The sequence below is a fragment of the Symphalangus syndactylus genome, chromosome 3 (assembly GCF_028878055.3).
Source record: "Symphalangus syndactylus isolate Jambi chromosome 3, NHGRI_mSymSyn1-v2.1_pri, whole genome shotgun sequence".
In the NCBI taxonomy this organism is placed as follows: Eukaryota; Metazoa; Chordata; class Mammalia; order Primates; family Hylobatidae; genus Symphalangus; species Symphalangus syndactylus.
The window spans coordinates 143403973-143421164 of NC_072425.2; the positions used below are offsets into that span (position 1 = coordinate 143403973).

General features: G+C 55.0%; 1 protein-coding gene across 6 annotated transcripts in view; it reads right to left on the reverse strand.

Annotated features, from left to right (window-relative positions):
• The window catches only part of KIRREL3 (kirre like nephrin family adhesion molecule 3), a 574748-nt gene that overhangs the window by 33733 nt on the left and 523823 nt on the right, over nt 1-17192 (reverse strand). For all 6 annotated transcript variants that reach the window (XM_055273675.2, XM_055273678.2, XM_055273676.2 and 3 more), the window contains 2 exons: nt 16876-17033; nt 6330-6480 (listed from right to left, as the gene is read on the reverse strand). In XM_055273675.2, coding sequence (XP_055129650.1) covers nt 6330-6480; nt 16876-17033 — 309 coding nt within the window. The remainder of the gene's footprint in view (nt 1-6329; nt 6481-16875; nt 17034-17192) is intronic.

Sequence of the window (17192 nt, forward strand, 5' to 3'; positions counted from 1 at the left end):
GTGGGAGGGGGAGGAGACAGAAAGTCAGGGAGAGAAAGAGTCAGGGAGATGAGAACCAGAGACACAGAGACACAAAGAGACACACAGAAGGGACCGGAGGCCGACAGCGAGACATGTACACAGAGGAGAGGCATGGAGGCCACAGAGGAAGAGAGATTGTGTGTGTGTGTGTGTGTATATGTATGTGTGTGTATGTGTGTATGCATGTGTGTGTATGTGTATGCATGTGTGTATGTGTGTATGCGTGTGTGTATGTGTGTGTATCTGTATGCGTGTGTGTATCTGTGTCTATATGTGTGTACGTGTGTGTATGTCTGTATGCATGTATGTGTGTGTCTGTGTGTCTGTGTGTGTCTGTGTATATGTGTGTATGCGTGTGTGTATGTGTGCATGTGTGTATGTATGTGTTTGCGTGTGTGTATGTGTCTATGCGTGTGTACATGTGTATGTGTGTATGCGTGTGTATATGTATGTGTATGCGTGTGTGTATGCGTGTGTGTGTCTATGTGTGTATGTGTATGTGTGTATATGTGTGTATGCGTGTGTGCGTATGTATGCGTGTGTGTGTCTGTGTGTATGTGTATGTGTGTATGCCTGTGTGTATGTGTGTATGCGCATGTGTATGTGTGTATGCATGTGTGTATGCGTGTCTATGCATGTGTGTATGTGTGTATGCGTGTATATATGTGTTTATGCATGTGTGTGTGTGTGTGTGTGTGTGTAGAGAGAGAGAGAGAGAGACAAAGATGAGCAAGTGACAGGGACAGGGAGAGACATGGGCAGACAGACAGAAAGACACACACATAGAAATTGAGAAGTGCAGAGAAAGGGTGAGAAAAAGAGACAGAAATCTAGGGAAGCAGAGGGCAGAGTGATGGAGAGACGGAGAGACTGACCTGTGTGCAGAGACTGTGAATCAAACAAGGATTTCAGACCAAAAGCAGAAAAGGCCACTGAGACCCAGTACACAGGGCTCGACAATGACAGGGTGGTAGAGAGAAAGACCCAGTCAAACAACGAGGAAAAGAGATACGAAGGAGGAACAGACGCTGCAGGATGGAAAGATGGAAACAACCCGAGGGGGCTGCAGGAGACAGACAGAGAGGTGCGAAGGGCTTCCATCAGCCTGGCCCTGCCAAGCTCAGGGGCAGCTGGCTCTGGATCCTCTCCAGAGGCTGGTGTCACCCCCGCTGCTGGGCTCCTCCCGGTGGCCCCCAGGCCTCGGCACCCCCGAGGCATCCGCACGCTGAGGGATGGGGGATAACGAGCCAGTTCCCATCCTTTTTCCCTGTCATGGCCCAGAGGTCTGGCTGAGTTGAGTGGGCAGCCAGGGACCTCGTCTCCGTGGACAGGCTGGGCCCTGGTCTGCGTCTTCTGGGTCAGTCCCCACCAACAAGCAGAGCAAATTGCTGGAAAGTCACGAGGACTTCTAGGGGCCCAGCCCATTTCCAGAAAAAGAAGTAAAGAAGCCAGTTTCTCAGAGGCAATGAGGAAAAATGCTGGTCTCTCTTGGTCCCCATGGGGGCACCACAAAGGGAGCAAGGCCTCAGCTGGCCCAGTTGGTCTGGGCTCTGGTTGGGACCATGGTGGGGTCCTGAGACCGTCAGAGAGTCATACACTCAGCCTCTCAGCTGCAGACCGAGCCGGCCTTACCCTGGAGTTGGGATCACGTAACTGCTCAGCTGCCCTCTTCCTGCTGGTGCCCAAGAGGACCCTGCCTCCCCACCTAGTGCCAGGCACAGGAGCTGGCCCCAGGGGCTGTGCTGGTATCTGCAGGCACTGGGGAGAGAACTCTGTTTTCTGAGTAGCAGGTGGCTGACTGTGCCGGGGAGCCTGTTCTCCCACATTTTCCCTAGTTCCAGACGGGGGACCACAAATCCAGGAAACCTCTGCTCCTGGTGCAGCCGGCCTGCCTGCCTGCCTTTCGTGGGGAATTACAAGGGAAGTGCCCTCACTTGTGATCTCAATCCCAGTTGTAAGGCATAATTCAAGTGGTCACAAAGATGGGGTGACAAGGAATAGCCACGAGAACTCTCCTCCCACCCCCAGAACCCCGCGGCCTCTCCTCGAAGCTGCACCCTAGCTTCCAGGGCAAGGCTGAATCAGGAGACCCAGCCCTCTTTCCAAGCAGGGCTGGCTGGCTGATCCGGGCGTCCGTGGGACCCTACCTAGAGAACACAGACACCCAGGGAGGAGCCTGCATCTCGCTGTGGGCTGGAGAAGCAGCCGTGGGGCAGAGGAACTTGGGAATTGCCACCTGGATCCAAAGGCGTTGCCGGCCCGTGCCCTCGCATTATGAAGGCCAACGCTGGGAGGTGAGTACCCACCCCAAGTCTGGTTTGAGGAGGTGAGTACCAGTCCCATAGACTTGAGGGACCCGCCACAGAACTTGGGGGCCTGTTCCAGGAGGCCCTTCCCTCACCTGGGGGTCCTTTCTAAAGTGACGAGGTCTAAGAGCCAGGCAGGTGGGGCACACACCTGCTGTAGGACCTTCCTGCTGCCCGATGCCTGATCACACCCCTGCCGTGATCAGCTCGCTTGTGAGGCTGCTCTCCTGCCCTTTCCCTTCCTCTTAGCATCGTCTTTGGTGATGACCTGCCCCAAAGCGATTCACAAGGGTTCCACACTCACTGGCCTTATCTGCACCTCCACCCCAAGACCAGAGGTGCCCAAGCTTCTCTCTCCACTTCTGCTGGTGTACAGAATATAAATTTTCAGGAGTCTGCCAAGCCCCAGAGGTATAAATAGTTTATGTCATATCCAACTATTAAACATGATTTTAATCCCACTTGTGATGTCGGCAGCATAACTTGCAGGAGGGCATCTTTGATGTAGCTGGTGGAACTGAGATCACATTGAACAGATGTTACAGCTGAGAGTCTGTTAGTGTTTCCATCCACCCGTGTGTGCGTGTGTGCGTGTGTGTGTGTGTGTTTTCAGGGGAAGTACTACATGGAGGAGAGGGTGGGAAAAGAGAGAATCTTCATGACTCAGTGATTTTGTAGCACATTCATTTGAAACTTGGCAGCTGGACACAGAGTCCAGATGTGGTGAGGCTTTGGGGGTGTTAAGCTTTCTCTCCCATTACTCAATCTGAGGGCTTTGTCTTCCGTTGGGTAACATATGAAGACCAAGAGAAACAAACAACAAATGTGCTTTTGCTGAGTTTGGATGCTTCTTGGTTGACTGAGAAAATGAGCAGGTTCACAAAGGCAGCTCTGATGCAGCCCCTGGTGTCCTTAGTAAACAGTTGGATGCTGACTGAATGAACAAACGAATAAATGGAGGAGAAGCCGGAGCAGGAGGAGGGGGAAGGAGGGAGGGAGTGGGTGGAGAATGTGTGCTTTGCTTGGCAAGCACATATAAGCACCTTCAGGCTAGGGGCGGTGAGCGCGGGGACAAATGGATGAAGATCCCTTGCCTGTTAGGGCTGTGGGGACACCTGGTGAGGGGCACCACTCACTTGTGGCTCTGCGCCCTGACAGCAGCTGATAGGTGTGGGACACTCACAATGTGTCGGACACTGCGCTAGGGGCTTGACAGGAAGGATTTCATTTAATCTTCACTGCAACCTTAGGAGGTAAGCATGATTACTTCCATGTACAGAGGAGGAAACCGGGGCACAAGGAGGTTAACTAACCGGGTCAGTACCACTCAGTAAGTGGCAGAGAGTTCAAAGCAGGAAGAATGCTGTGGCCTTCACCACTACCCATTACTGCCTTGGGCGAGGCTGGTCTGGGCAACTGGGCTGCTGGGCCCCAAGTGTCACTCTGACCTCATTCCGACACCTCCTAAGGTGGCTGAGATGTCCTTGGAAAGGAAGTCAGAAAGAGCCCAGAGGCCTGGCAATACCCAGTGTCCTCCGGATGCAGACTGTCACCTGTACCCTGATGAACGATCTTCTGTGGGCATGAGTGCAGAAGGCCAGGTGGGCTGTGGTTAGAAGGGCGAGTTTCCCGTTGCCTGGATAGGTTCTCCTGGGGTAATGCCTGGAGCAGGAAACTGCTTCTTCCCACCTCTCCCTGCCAGGACCTACGCTGCTGTTGCAGGGGGCCAGCTAGATTGTCGCTTTTGTCCAGGAGTCTGTAACATTTTGTACAGGCCTCCTGATCAGGTTGGGGACAGGCTGGGGAAGAAGGGAGGTGGTGGTGAATCGAATGGCAGCCTGGAAGTAGGAAGCTTGGATGCTCTGTGTCTTCTGCCCTCTCCCCTTCCTGATTTGGATTGCATCTGGACAGAGAGCTCTGATCCGTGGCCAGTCCTAGGGCAAGAAGGGGCCTTGGATGTCATTTGGCCAAATCAGACAAGGAACCAGAGTCCCCTAGGGTGATGTGACAGACGTAGGCCCAGCCCACCCGTGGGTGGTGGAGCCGTCCTGGACGCTGGACTGCCTGGCCTCGCAGCATCTCACCTTTTCCAGCATGGGGCTTACTGCTCCATGCGGTGGCTCACCACACAGGAGGAGGCGGTGCTCAGACCCAGGACCCAGGCCAGGGCCAGGGCCAGTGAGGGGGAAGAGCCGAGGGTCAGAGATTAAGGAGGCCTTGCCTCACTTTCAGGGCCAGCCCTCCTTGCATTTTGTGCCCCGGGGCCTCCTTCCATCACCCTAGCTCTAGGCTTGGCCAGAGCTCCACGGCCCTGGCTCCTTGTGAATGAGGACTGTGAGAAGGCTGCTTGGTACAGAGATGTGTCGGGGGTTGTGGGGCGGACGGAGATACTTGTTAATAGCTGGTGGCAAGACAGTGAAGATAAAGTGCCCCCCCCCGCCTCAAGAACTCAGCCTTTGTGTGTGGGTGTCTTGAGCCTACCCGAGGTTTTCAACCATCTCTTCTGCCCTCTGGAATCTAAATGGCGCCTGTCAGGATTCTAGACACTGGCTGGGAGCTTCTGCTCTCTAGCTGCCAAGATGAGCTCTCAGAACCCTAAGACCTGGATCCCATCTCTGGACTCCAGGTCCCTGGAGAGACTCAGAGCCCAGAATTCAGGAGGCTTAGAGAAATCAGGGCTGTTAGGAAGTGTTTTTAATGCACTTGCTTTAAAATGAATAAAAGGCTAAGGAGGACACGAATGCCAGCCTGCAGCTCCAGCCTTGAAATTCAGAGCCCAGGACAGAAGCAGCCACCAGCTTGCGGTGGCGTTACGCTTGGCGGCAGGGAGGGGATCTCAGAGGAGAGAAGTCCACTTTTGAGTCCCGACCCTTTAAACTGAAAGAATCCAGTCCTGAGAGGAAGGCCCTGGAACACCTTGCTGAGCCTTCTTGGCTCTGGGGCTGACAGGCACCTTAGGGAGACTTTTAGGAGACCTTCAGGGGTCTCTGTTAGGTGGTTTTGGGATGCGACGCTGGTGGAGCCCCAAAGCATCATAATTGTCAATATTAATCCTAACACGGTCCACCGAGGGCTGGCTGTGCAGGAGTGTGGAGAGGATGTTACCAGGGTGGGCTCTGGAAAGCTATGCTGCCTGCATTTGAAACCTAAGTGGCCTTTTGGTGCCTCAGTTTCCCATGGTAGGGACCACAGTCGCACCTTCTCCAAACAGTTGTTGTAAAGATTAAATAAGGCCAGGCGAGGTGGCTCACATCTGTAATCCCAGCACTTTAGGAGGCCAAGGCGGGCGGATCACTTGAGGTCAGGAGTTTGAGACCAGCTTGGCCAATATGGTGAAACCCCATGTCTACTAGAGATACACAAATTAGCTGGGTGTAGTGATGGATGCCTGTAATCCCAGCTACTCAGGAGGCTGAGGCAGGAGAATCGCTTGAACCTGGGCAGCAGAGGTTGCAGTGAGCCGAGATTGCGTCACTACACTCCAGCCTGGGCAACAGAGTGAGACTGTCTCAAAAGAATAAAAAAAAGATTAAATGAGATAATACATGTAGATTTCCTTCTTCTTATCCCCTTGATCGACCCTTCCATGAGAGTGGCTGGTGCACCCTCTCCAGAGCACAGCGCTGCTTGCCGATTCTGGAGCCTGGGGACCCTTCAAATACCAGCATCTCCACTCAGACCTCCCCTCCAACAGAGGGGCCACCGGCTAGGCCAGCAGAGGCAGCAGCTGACCGTATTTATTGGTATGAAAGTCCCACCTTGTACAGGTGTTGCAATGTGGCCTGAAGATGTCCTTTGCAAAAGACCCTCATCTGTGAGGTTGCATCTCATGACAGCAAGGAAGACAAGATGGTCCTTCCTGTCGGTATCTACAAGCTGGCCGATCTACAGAGCTGCCTCACCCATTTCCTGCCATCAGATGGGCCAGGCTATGGGCAGAGTTGCTGGGTGTTTCACCCTGGGCCTGGCAGGGCTGGGTTGGGGGAGGGGGTGGGTACTCACGCTGGATGTCAATGGTGACCGACGTCTCCTTTCCTCCGGGGATGGCTTTGTTGGTGGCACGACACACGATGCTCTGGCCATTCTCCACATCACCAGGGGAGATGAAGAGCGTGCTGACGATGCTCTCCCGCTTGCCGTCCCGAAGCAGGGTCTTGGGAGAAGGGGAGAGGGGAGAGAAAGCTCCATGTCGCTTGGCTGGGGTGGCCAGCCTGGGTTGGGGGTGAACGAGCACCAGCTTAGACAGAAGGGGGAGCTGCGGATGGAGGGGTTCAGCTTAGGAGACCTGGGCTACCAATGTCTACGCAGAGCTCAGGGGTTACCCTTGGCTCCCTGGCCTGGCTAAGTGCTGGGCTGTGGAAGGAAAAAGGAACTAGACAGTTTTCCATCATGTGAAAATTAGCCTGGATTCACATGCTAAAAGCACAAAAGAAACCAGGATAGGCTTCATGGAAACCAGGCTTCAGGGAGGTCCCATGTTGAAATGAACTCACATCTTTTTGCCTCTGGTGCTTGAGTGACAGTCTCAGACTCTGTAGGAAGCAAGGAGATGGTTTGCAACCAGCAAGGACTGTGGCCCCTGAGCGGGGACAGTCTGCAGAGGGGGCACAGTTTGGGGAATGGGAGTCAGAGTGGGTGGGGACATGGGCGGAATCAGTGCACATCAACCTGTTGATTATTTGCCTGTATAAATTCAACTTTCCAAAGCGTTTCACTCCCTGATCTCATTAGAGCCTCAATCAAACCATAGGTGGGATAGATACCATCATCTCCCATTGGATAGGGGAGGAAACAGGTGGGATAGACAGAGGCTATGGAGCTTGACCAAACTCACACTTCAAGTTGGTCCTGAAATAAGTACTAGGCTCCTACAGGAGGTTGAATGGTGTCGTCTTCAAATTATTGTCTACCAGGAACCTCAGAATATGACCTTATTCGGGAATAGGGTCTTTGCAGTTTAGTTAAGCAATTAGTAATTAGTTGAGGCTCTTGAGATGAGGTCATACTGGATTCAGAGTGAGCCTTACACCCAATGACTGGTGTCCTTGGAAGAAAAGAAGACAGTCTGCTGGGTGTGGAGGTTCATGCCTGTAATCCCAGCACTTTGGGAGGCCGAGGTGGGAGGATTGCTTGAGCCTAGGACTTGGAGAACAGCCTGGGCAACATAGGAAGATCCTGTCTTTACCAAAAAAAAAAAAAAAAAAATTAGCCAGGCATGGTGGCTTGTGCCTGTAGTCCCAGCTACTTGGGAGGCTAAGGTGAGAGGATCACTGGATCCTGGCAGGTTGAGGCTGCAGTGAGCCGAGGTTGTGCCACTGTACTCCAGCCAGGACCACAGAGTGAGGCCCTGCCTCAGAAGAAGAAGAAAAAGAAAAAGGAGAAGGAGAAAGAGAAAGAGAAAAAGAGGAGGAGGAGAAGACAGAGAGACACAGAGAAGGCCAGGTGAAGGTGGAGGCAGAGATTGGAGGGATGCTGCCACAAGCCAAAGAATGCCAGGAGCTGCCAGGAGCTGGAAGAGGCAAGGAAGGATTTTCCCCTGGAGCCTTTGGAGGGGCACAGCCCTGCTGACACCTTGATTCCAGACTCGTTGTCTTCTACAACTGTGAGATAATTGATTTCTGTTGTGTTAAGCGCTGAATTGTGGTGCTTTGTAATGGCAGCCCTAGGAAGCAAACCCATCTTAACTGCTGGTCTCCCATCTTCCCAGGTCATTGCTTTTCTCTACTGGGCCACAATGTCATTCCGAAGCTGGTTCCCCATTGTGGCTGCTGCCTCCTTCCCTCTCCTGTTCCTCTTTGCAGCCACTTCCCCATCACTTTGGGGCCCACTAAGTCAGCTGCACCCCGGTGAGGGTGTGCTGAGTGTGTGTGGGGGGGTGCACTTCCAGGTTGGGATTGGAGTCTTGTCAGTATGCAAAGGCTTCTGCTACTAGGAGGTACTAGGAAGGGACCTCACGATGGGTGCAGTCCTGTTTCCCCCTGACTGGAGCCAGGGAGTAGATGAACAGACCACTCCTCCCTCAAAACCTCCCATAAAGTGACAATGGCAATGTCTCTAATTCTTATGAGGCCCCAGAAGAGAGCAGCATTATGTTTGATTAGCCAAAGAGAAACCTGAGTTCCAAGTGAGCCAGGAACTTGCTGGGTGGAGCTAGGATTTGCACTTAAGAATGGGTGAACTCTGAGTCACAGCCTCTGCCGCAGCCCCGGGGGTGCTGGACGGTGGGTACCGTGCTCTTGGCAGGACAGATGGGAACAGTTAGGGCCACAGGGAGAAACCTGTAGGCTCCTGGAACCCACATTCTGGGTCCTTAATTCAGTGAAGTTTTTCTCAACTTGGGGCAAATCTCATGGCCTCAGGAGAACAGGGCCAGAGCCTCTAAATAGAACAGCACATCTTGCTGGCGGCAAAGCCAGACCATGACATTCTAGAGAGCCACGCCGTGCAGCTGCAGGCCTGGGACTCAGGGTACCAGCCACGGCCCTGGGCAGAGGGGCTGGAGGAGAGTGATGTGGCCAGATGCAGTAAGCTGGGGGCAGGACCACTGGCCCCGGGGCCAGCAAAATCGGGCAGAGGAGTGAAGTTGAACCCCAAGCCAAAGCCCGGGCGGGGAGGGAGCAGCAGCTGGCACCGCTTTACCACCCTGCCTTGGGTTCTTCGGCAGATCTCACCGAGTCTATAAATAGCCAAGTGATAATAAGAACAATTTCCTGGATGAAACTAAGACTTCGGGTAGGGTGCGCAGGGTGGGGAGGTGGTGAGGAGCCGGCGGTATTGTTCTTCTCTTCTCCTTTACTTTTCCGTTGTGCTAACAAGGGACATTTACATAAGCTTGACTCTGCCAGGAGCCCTTCCAGTGGATGGGCTCTGGGCGGTGGGTGCCAGCGGGAGGGGAGGGAGGGGCCCAGCTCTAATTAGGCCCTCTGACTGCTCCCCCTCCTCCCTGCACCCAGCGTGCTCCTCCGCCTCGGAATGATGATTAATGACATATTTACTGGGTCTGGGCATGTGCTTTTCTGGGAAATAAAAATTCTGGTTCAAGTTGTTTGTTCCACCTAATTAGAGAAAAAGGGAGATGTGTTCATTAAACAAAAGGAGGGTGAGGGGAAGGTGCATCCCCAGCGCCACCACCCTCTCTGTCCCTGTGGAAGGTCCCAGCACCTCCTGGGCCCCCAGCTCTCAGGGGACCCCAGACCCCGTGCGGCAGGTATCCCGGGGAGGAAGGCTGGGTCTGCGAGCTCTGCTACAGGATGACTGAGGGGAGGAAGGTGGGACAGAGCCGGGGGGCCAAGGGGGAAGGCTGGAGGGAGCCCTGAACGTGCAGGGCAGGGCGGGATGCGGAGGGGTTCGGGGGAATCTGCACCCTCCGGTTTCTCTTCCCCCATTCCTTTCTGATCTCACCTCTCTTGTTTCTTTCGCTTCATTCCTTTTCAGAAATGAATCTCCCCTAATTGTCACTTTGCTCATATGCAAATGGAGCCTCTGGACTTTGCAGCCTTGAAGGTACTGTCCAGGCGAACATTCTATCATCTGCAGGTTCTAGTCGCAGCTCCGCTCCGCCCCTCCCTTCCCTGCTTCCCTTCACCGAGCTTGGCTCTGGGGACGCACCATGGGCACTGAACCTCCCACCTCCTGCTTCAGAAAGCTTCACGCGATGCAGGTGAGCTCCGGAAGGAAGTGCGTTATGCATGGTGGGCCACTTGCTTCGGGGACCACCGTCTCCAAGGCCTCCCTCCAGTGGTAAGCACCAATGTGCTGCCAGCCCCTGGGTCGCCCAGGTTGCTCATGTAAGTGCCATGGTGGCTCCCGAGGGTCCCCAAGGACCCAGCCCCTGTGTGCACAGATATGGGCCAGGGCCAGGCGTATAGATGGCGTGTGCGCCGCATGTGTCCAGGAACGAGCATGCCGGGGCATACACCCCCATGGGTATGTGCGCGTACCTGTTTTCGTCTATGGGTGTTCATGGGCCTCTGTCCACTGACTACTGTGACCGTGCGGGGCCCCAGGTTCTCTCTGGATGCTGCCTGCTCAGATGCTGCCTCAGGACTGTGCACCCACCCCCACTGCCCCTCCCTAAGGGCAGGGATTTGGCACTCACCTCTCTAGTTTCCCAGCACTGGCCTGCGAGGCTGGTCTTCCCAGGCGTGGTGTACACAGTGTACCCCACCCCGTGGTTTTCCTGCTTGGGTGGCCGTGGCTGGCCACTCTGCTCTTTCCAAAGCCCCCAGGGCTTCCGCTGGGCAGTGGAGAGCCAGGCTGAGCTCTCAGAGATGGGTGGGCTGGAGGGCAGGCAGGGGGTGGGGGCCCAAGCACTGGTGCTAAATGTGGGATGCTCATTGATATGCAAGCTGGAAAGGCCAAGAGCAGGCCTGATTGCCTGGCAACAAGGCGGCCTCGCTTCTCCCCAACTCACCTTCCCTACCTGCTGGGTCCTTTTTTTTTTTTTTTTTTTAAAAAAAATCATGGCTCTGCTTCCCCTTTTGATAGCTGCTTGGGGCTCCACGTGGGCTGGTTGCCACCTGGATTGAATAAGGATGTGTGGGCCAGGTGGAGGATGCACAGCGCTGTTTGCTCCAGTCTCTGCATCCAGCCTTGAGGCCAGAGGCCAGAGGGGTGCCCTTCACGGAGAAGGCCAGGATGAGCCTTGGCCACACCCAGTAGAGACTCTAGGCCCCTAAGCTGGGCAGATAGGTGCAGGGTGATGGGTGAATGACCAGGGAGGGGGTGCCCGGTGCAGGGTGAGGGCCCTGCGCATGTGGGCACTTATCCCTTTCCTGAGTGCGGTCTCCAGAGCTCCTCTTAGCAAAGGTGGTAAAAGGCGAGGCCAGTGGTCCTGGTGGTAGGGGTAGAGGGCAAGGGGCTCCAAGTAGACACAGACACGACTGTGCGTGCTAAGACCTTGCAACCCTCCTGCCTGGCAGGAAGCTGCTCTTAGGAAGGGTTCTTTCTGGGCTCAGCCTGTCCTCTTGCCTCTCCTCTTCCATAACCCATCCTTCCTCCCCTGCTGCGTGGACTTGCGGGGGGGGCTTTCCAGAAGAAAGAATGTGGTCTCCACTCTGGTGCCGGGCCCTCAGAAGTATGAGGAACAGGGGAGGAACCCACTGTCCCCAGACGGCCCAGGGTTGAGTCTCCAGGAAGAAGCTTGGAGGGGCCTTTCCCTGCTCCGTGCCTCTGCAGCCAACACTCCCTGGGAGCCTGCAGTGGGCACTGCCCAAGGCCCCATCCGGCAGTGTGGCTCGCCCCACACCCTGGAGGCTGTGACAGTGGCCTGTTAAGGAGAAGCATGGCCAGCCTGTGCTGGGGGAGGGGCTGGGTGCTTCCTCTCCTGCCCTTCCTCCTGGGGAAGGGGCCTGGTGCCCCCCAGGGCCGAGGCTCATCCCTCCCCTACTGGTCCCATGGTGCAGTCACAGAGAGAATGGTCGGTGAGCAACCCAGAAACTTGAGAACAGGCCTGGTAGTTTATGAAATAGCTGTATGACCCCTGGGGCAGGGAACTGGGGTTCCCCCTGTGGGACAGGAGCCAATAATAGTAGCTCACATTTATCCAGTCCTTACTCCTGCCCTTGACAGGGTGCTTCTGATGCATAATTTCTTGTAAGTCATTCTGCAACCCTAACAGACATCCGTGATCATTATCATTGCATTTTGCAGCTGGGGAAACTGAGGCAGAGGGTGACATCACCATGTTATGTTATGGATCCCAGGTTTGAGCTAGGCCTTCAGAACCATGTGGCCAGCCTAAATATGACACCGATGTCTGCATACAGGAAATGCAAGGTCCACAGCAGAGTGGACCTTGCAGCCGTGTGGATCCAGTGAGGGAGTGACAATCCCAACAGCCGTGCTTGTTGCAAGCTCTCTATGTGCCAGGCATGTTTCTCATTCAGTCCTCACAAGCACCCCTTGAAGTGGGTGCTGCTGTCGTTCCCATTGTATGGCAAGGACAGGGAGACACGGCAAGGTGAGGTCACACAGCTGGAAGGTGGCAGAGCCCGGATCCAAATTCAGGCTGCCAGCTCCTGAGCCCATGGGGATAATCATCCACCATGCAACAGCCACTGAGGGCGTCAAACTCGACAGCAGCCAGGGCTGCCCTGAGGGGTCTTTTCTGGGGTCCTTGAAGGCTGCCTGATTTTGTGTGTGCTCCCAGCTTCTCTTTCTCTCTGCGGCTGATGCTCCGGCCCCTCCTCATATGTAGCCTCTCTGGGGAAGTCAGGAGTGCTGCTGGCCTATGACAGGCCTCCTTGCAGCCCTGGGGGAGGAGGGGGTGGGCTGGGGCCCTGGGAGGGGAAGCAGAGGGGTCGGCTCGGACAGCCCCTAGAGCCTGCTCCATAGGAGCCCCGGATTGTGCACCCTAATGGGTATACTCCACATCACAGGCTTGTAGCTTCTACCTGCCCCGCACACAGCCCCGTGCCTGGGGAAGCTCCACTGACGTGTGCTGGCTCCGCTGGTCACCCCTTTGGTCTCCATGAGAACCACTGGCCGTGGGATGGACAGTTAGGATGGTGGATGACCATGGTTTGGAGGAGAGGCCCAGAGAAATGAAGTGCCTTGCCTTGGGACACAGGGCCTCTTCCCATGCTCATGTCCAGGGACACACTGAGGGTCTCAGGCCTCTGCTGCTCCCTGGACAAGCCACAGAGGGGCAGGAGACCATGTGAGGTGACTGTCCCCTGAGGAATCTGTTTCCCTTCTGGAGCGTCTGATCCAACACCTTCATTTTGCAGACGAGGAAACAGAGGCCCAGGGAGCGAGTTGCCTGAGGTTATGCAGTGGCACCGGGAACCCAGGCCTGGGGCTGCCTGGCACTGCTGTTCCCGTCACAGGCCCAGGAGCATGGACGGGGTCACCCCCCCTGCTGTGCAGTAGTATGGTACCAGGCTGTCTGAGGGGCCTTCACCATGTAGACAAGGGCGACACGTTGAGCTCGAGGTGATCCTGGGACAGGTCCAGCAGAGTGACCCTGGCCTCTCTCTCCACCTGATGGCATGTGTCCTCTGCAGGACATTGACCCTGCCAGGGGCCAGGTTGGCCCAACTTCAGGGAGGGACAGGACAGGTGCTCAGACTGGAAGGAAAGCCCCTGTCCTTCCTTTTCATTCTCCTCTGGACAATTCTGTCTCTGTGTCATATCCTTGTATTATCTAACACGACAGGGTGGCTTCAGCCCAGGACATAAGCGAGAGGCTTGTCTTCCAAGAGGCAGCCACCCCTCCCTCCCCCTGGACTTGTGTCTGAGGGAAGGAGTTTGCCCTGGGTTTTGGCACCAGGTGCTGGGTGCTTTGATCGGCAGCCCTGAAGTGACTTCTTGGCAGGTGGTCAGTTTGGGACAGGAAGGACACACCCTCAGAGTGGGGAGGGTCCTGCCTCACATCCTCCTCGGACGGCCAAGGCCCTGCTTATCTTTTCCAGGACCGCTTAGAGGACTTGTGGGTGGGAGGAACCAGGCCGTGTATTTCCCCAGTCTCGGAGGCCGAGGAAAACCCTCGGACCTGAGGCGAGTGGGCGTTCTGGAGGCTGGGACCCCAGCTGCAGAGCTTGGGGGGCCGGCTTGCCCTAGGAGGAGCATGGGCAAGGGCAGAGGCCAGGGTGTCAGGAGGTTGTGGTTCCAGGCCTGGCACTGCCCACTGCACCACTGAGGACAGTCACCTCCCCACCAGGCCTCAATTTTCTAGCTGCAGACAAAAGAGGTTGGCCCAGCTGTCTTGTAAGGCCCCGTTCATCTTAGAGACTGTGGTACATTAACCCCATCTGGGACTCCATGCACAGTTTTGTTGAGTGGAGTTGGGTGGGGGCTGTTTAAAAATGTACCTGGAATTTTGTTTTTATTCAGGTAGAGGGAGGCCAACAGATCAGGAGACAACTGCCGTTGAAAAGACAGTTTGCAACCGGGCGTGGTGGCTCAGTCCTGTAATCCCAGCACTTTGGGAGGCCGAGGCAGGTGGATCACCTGAGGTTGGGAGTTTGAGACCAGCCTGACCAATATGGAGTAACCCCGTCTCTTTTTTTTTTTTTTTGAGACGGAGTCTCGCTCTGTCGCCCAGGCTGGAGTGCAGTGGCGCAATCTCGGCTCACTGCAAGCTCCGCCTCCCGGGTTCACGCCATTCTCCTGCCTCAGCCTCTCCGAGTAGCTGGGACTACAGGCGCCCGCCACCACGCCCGGCTAATATTTTTGTATTTTTACTAGAGACGGGGTTTCACCATGGTCTTGATCTCCTGACCTCGTGATCTGCCCGCCTCGGCCTCCCAAAGTGCTGGGATTACAAGCGTAAGCCACCGCGCCCGGCCCGTCTCTTTTAAAAATACAAAAAAAGAAAAAAAAAATTAGCTGGACATGATGGTGCATGCCTGTAATCCCAGCTATTCTGGAGGCTGAGGCAGGAGAATCGCTTGAACCCAGGAGGTGGAGGTTGCCGTGAGCCGAGATCATGCCATTGCACTCCAGCCTGGGCAACAAGAGTGAAACTCTGTCTCAAAAATAAATAAATAAATAAATAAATAATAAAAAAGAAAAGACAGTTTGCTACTCATAGTTCCCAGAGGAAGGGGAGGCCCCAGGGTCAGTTGGGGCCGGGGTGGGAGGTGTGGGGAAAGTGTGGGCAGAGCGTCTGTTGTGGCTTGCTTTCACAGGAAGGAATGGTGAGGTAGGGTTGGTGGTTCAGCAGGTTTAGGATTGGTTAGCTTGAATAATTTCCCTGGGCCCTGAGCTGTAGGGGTGGTCTGATGTGTGGCCCTGGGGAGATTTAGGGTAGGGGCTTAGTGTCCTGGACTATAGAGCCTGATGAATAAACGCTGTGGGGGCCTGAGCTCCGGATTGGTCGGTCTCCTTTGATATAAAGCCTGCTCGCTATCTCCAGGCATTAGCTTACCCTGGTCCTTCCCTGGGTCTGCAAGGCCCCAGATGTCAAAGCATCATAAAATACACAACAGTTTAAAAACACAATTAATACGGGGGCCAGTTCAGGGTGCTTCCAGCCCTTGGTATCGTGTGTGAATTAGAGACAAGAACCCCTGTTGGTAGACACAGCAGGGCAAGGGCTGTTGGGTAAGGGATTATGGGCTGGATTTCCGCCCTCCCTGGCCCCTGAGCCAGGCACCTTGGAGATGGTGGAGCCTAAACAGCTTCACCTGGCAGCCCTGGAAAGTGGCCAGATTTAGCAAATAAAATACAGGATACTCAGTTAAATGTGAATTTCAGATATATAATGACTACTTTCTTTAGTATAAGTATGGCTTATGAGTATGTCCCATGCAGTATTTGGAAGATATTTACGTTAAAAAGTTATTATTTTTCTGAAACTCAAATATAACTAGGCATCTGTCTTAGCCCAGTTGGGCTGCTTTAACAAGATACCATAAACTGGGTGGCTTATAAACCACAGAAATTTATTTCTCACTGTTCTGGAGGCCGGGAAGTCCAAGATCAAGGCAGATTTGTTGTCTATTGAGGGACAGACACCCGGTTCATAGATGCCTTCTTCTCACTGTGTCCTCACAACGGGGAAGGGACAAGGGGTCTCCCTCAGGCCTCTTTTTTGTAAGGGCACTGATCCCATTTAGGAGACTACACTCCATGACCTGATCATCTCCTAAAGGCCCCACCTCCTCATACTTCGGGGTTAGGATCTTGACACAGAAATGTAGGGAGCCACAAACATTCAGACCGTGATTGCAGCCTGCATCTTATCTGCACCCCCAGACCCTGGCCACCACTGTCCCTGAGTCTCCTCGTCTGACCATGGCCTATTGTTAGGGTCTTCCCCAGCAGTTACCCTAGGACATAGATAGATAGAGAGATAGAAAGAGAGAGAGAGATCGCACAAGTCAGATAAAAGGATGGACACACATATAAATGAGTAGGAGAACCACAGCATGAGCGAGAAAAAGTGACACAGAGTGAGAGCGCAAGAAAAGATACAGGGAGACAAAGAGTGAGAGAGACCAAAAGGGACAGCTGCAGAGAGACAGGGGAGCTGGTTCCCTCCCCATCCAGCCCCCATTATACCCCCTCTACCTAACCCCAGCCCCTCCCCAGCAGCCCCCCACCATCCTCCTCTCTACCTAATACCCCAGCCCCTGCCAACCAGCCCCACACTATCCTCCTCTCTACCTAACCCCCCACAGCCCCTCTGCCCAGCCCCCATCATCCTCCTCTCTACCTACCCCCCCAGCCCCTCCCAACCAGCCCCCACCATCCTCCTCTCTACCTAACCCCCAGCCCCTCCCAACCAGCCCCCCACCATCCCCCTCTCTAGCTAACCCCCTAGCCCCCTCCCCACCAGCCCCCCCACCATCCCCCTCTTTAACTCCCCCAGCCCCTCCCAACCAGCCCCCCACCATCCCCCTCTCTAGCTAACCCCCAGTCCCTCTTCTCTTAGCCCCCCCATCTAGCCCCCAACCTAGCCCCCTCTCTAGTTAACCTCCACCCCTCCTAGTCCCCTCCTCATCCAGTCCCCACTCCTTTTAGCCCCCTCCTTACCTAGCCCCCTCCCCACCCACTCCCCTTGAAGCCCATCCACACCCACCCCCTCCCCTTCAGGCCTCACCTTGGAGTAGGTGGCCCCATTGATGACCTCTCCCTTTCGCAACCAGATGATGGAGGCTGCAGGCTTGGCGTTGTCTGCGTGGCAGGTGAGGTTGAGGGGGTCCCCTGCACGCAGGCTGATCACAGGGCCCCCCAGGATGACGGGGTCATCAGGCGGCACTGTGGGAAGAGAAGCAGCGAGGTCAGGCCGAGGCTGCCTCCTCGAGGAGGACGGCAGGCAGGCTGGGAGGATTTTGTGGAGGTGACGACAAACAATAATTATCATACATTAATAAAACGCATCATCCGCTTGTACCGTAACGATGACAGCAGCACCCG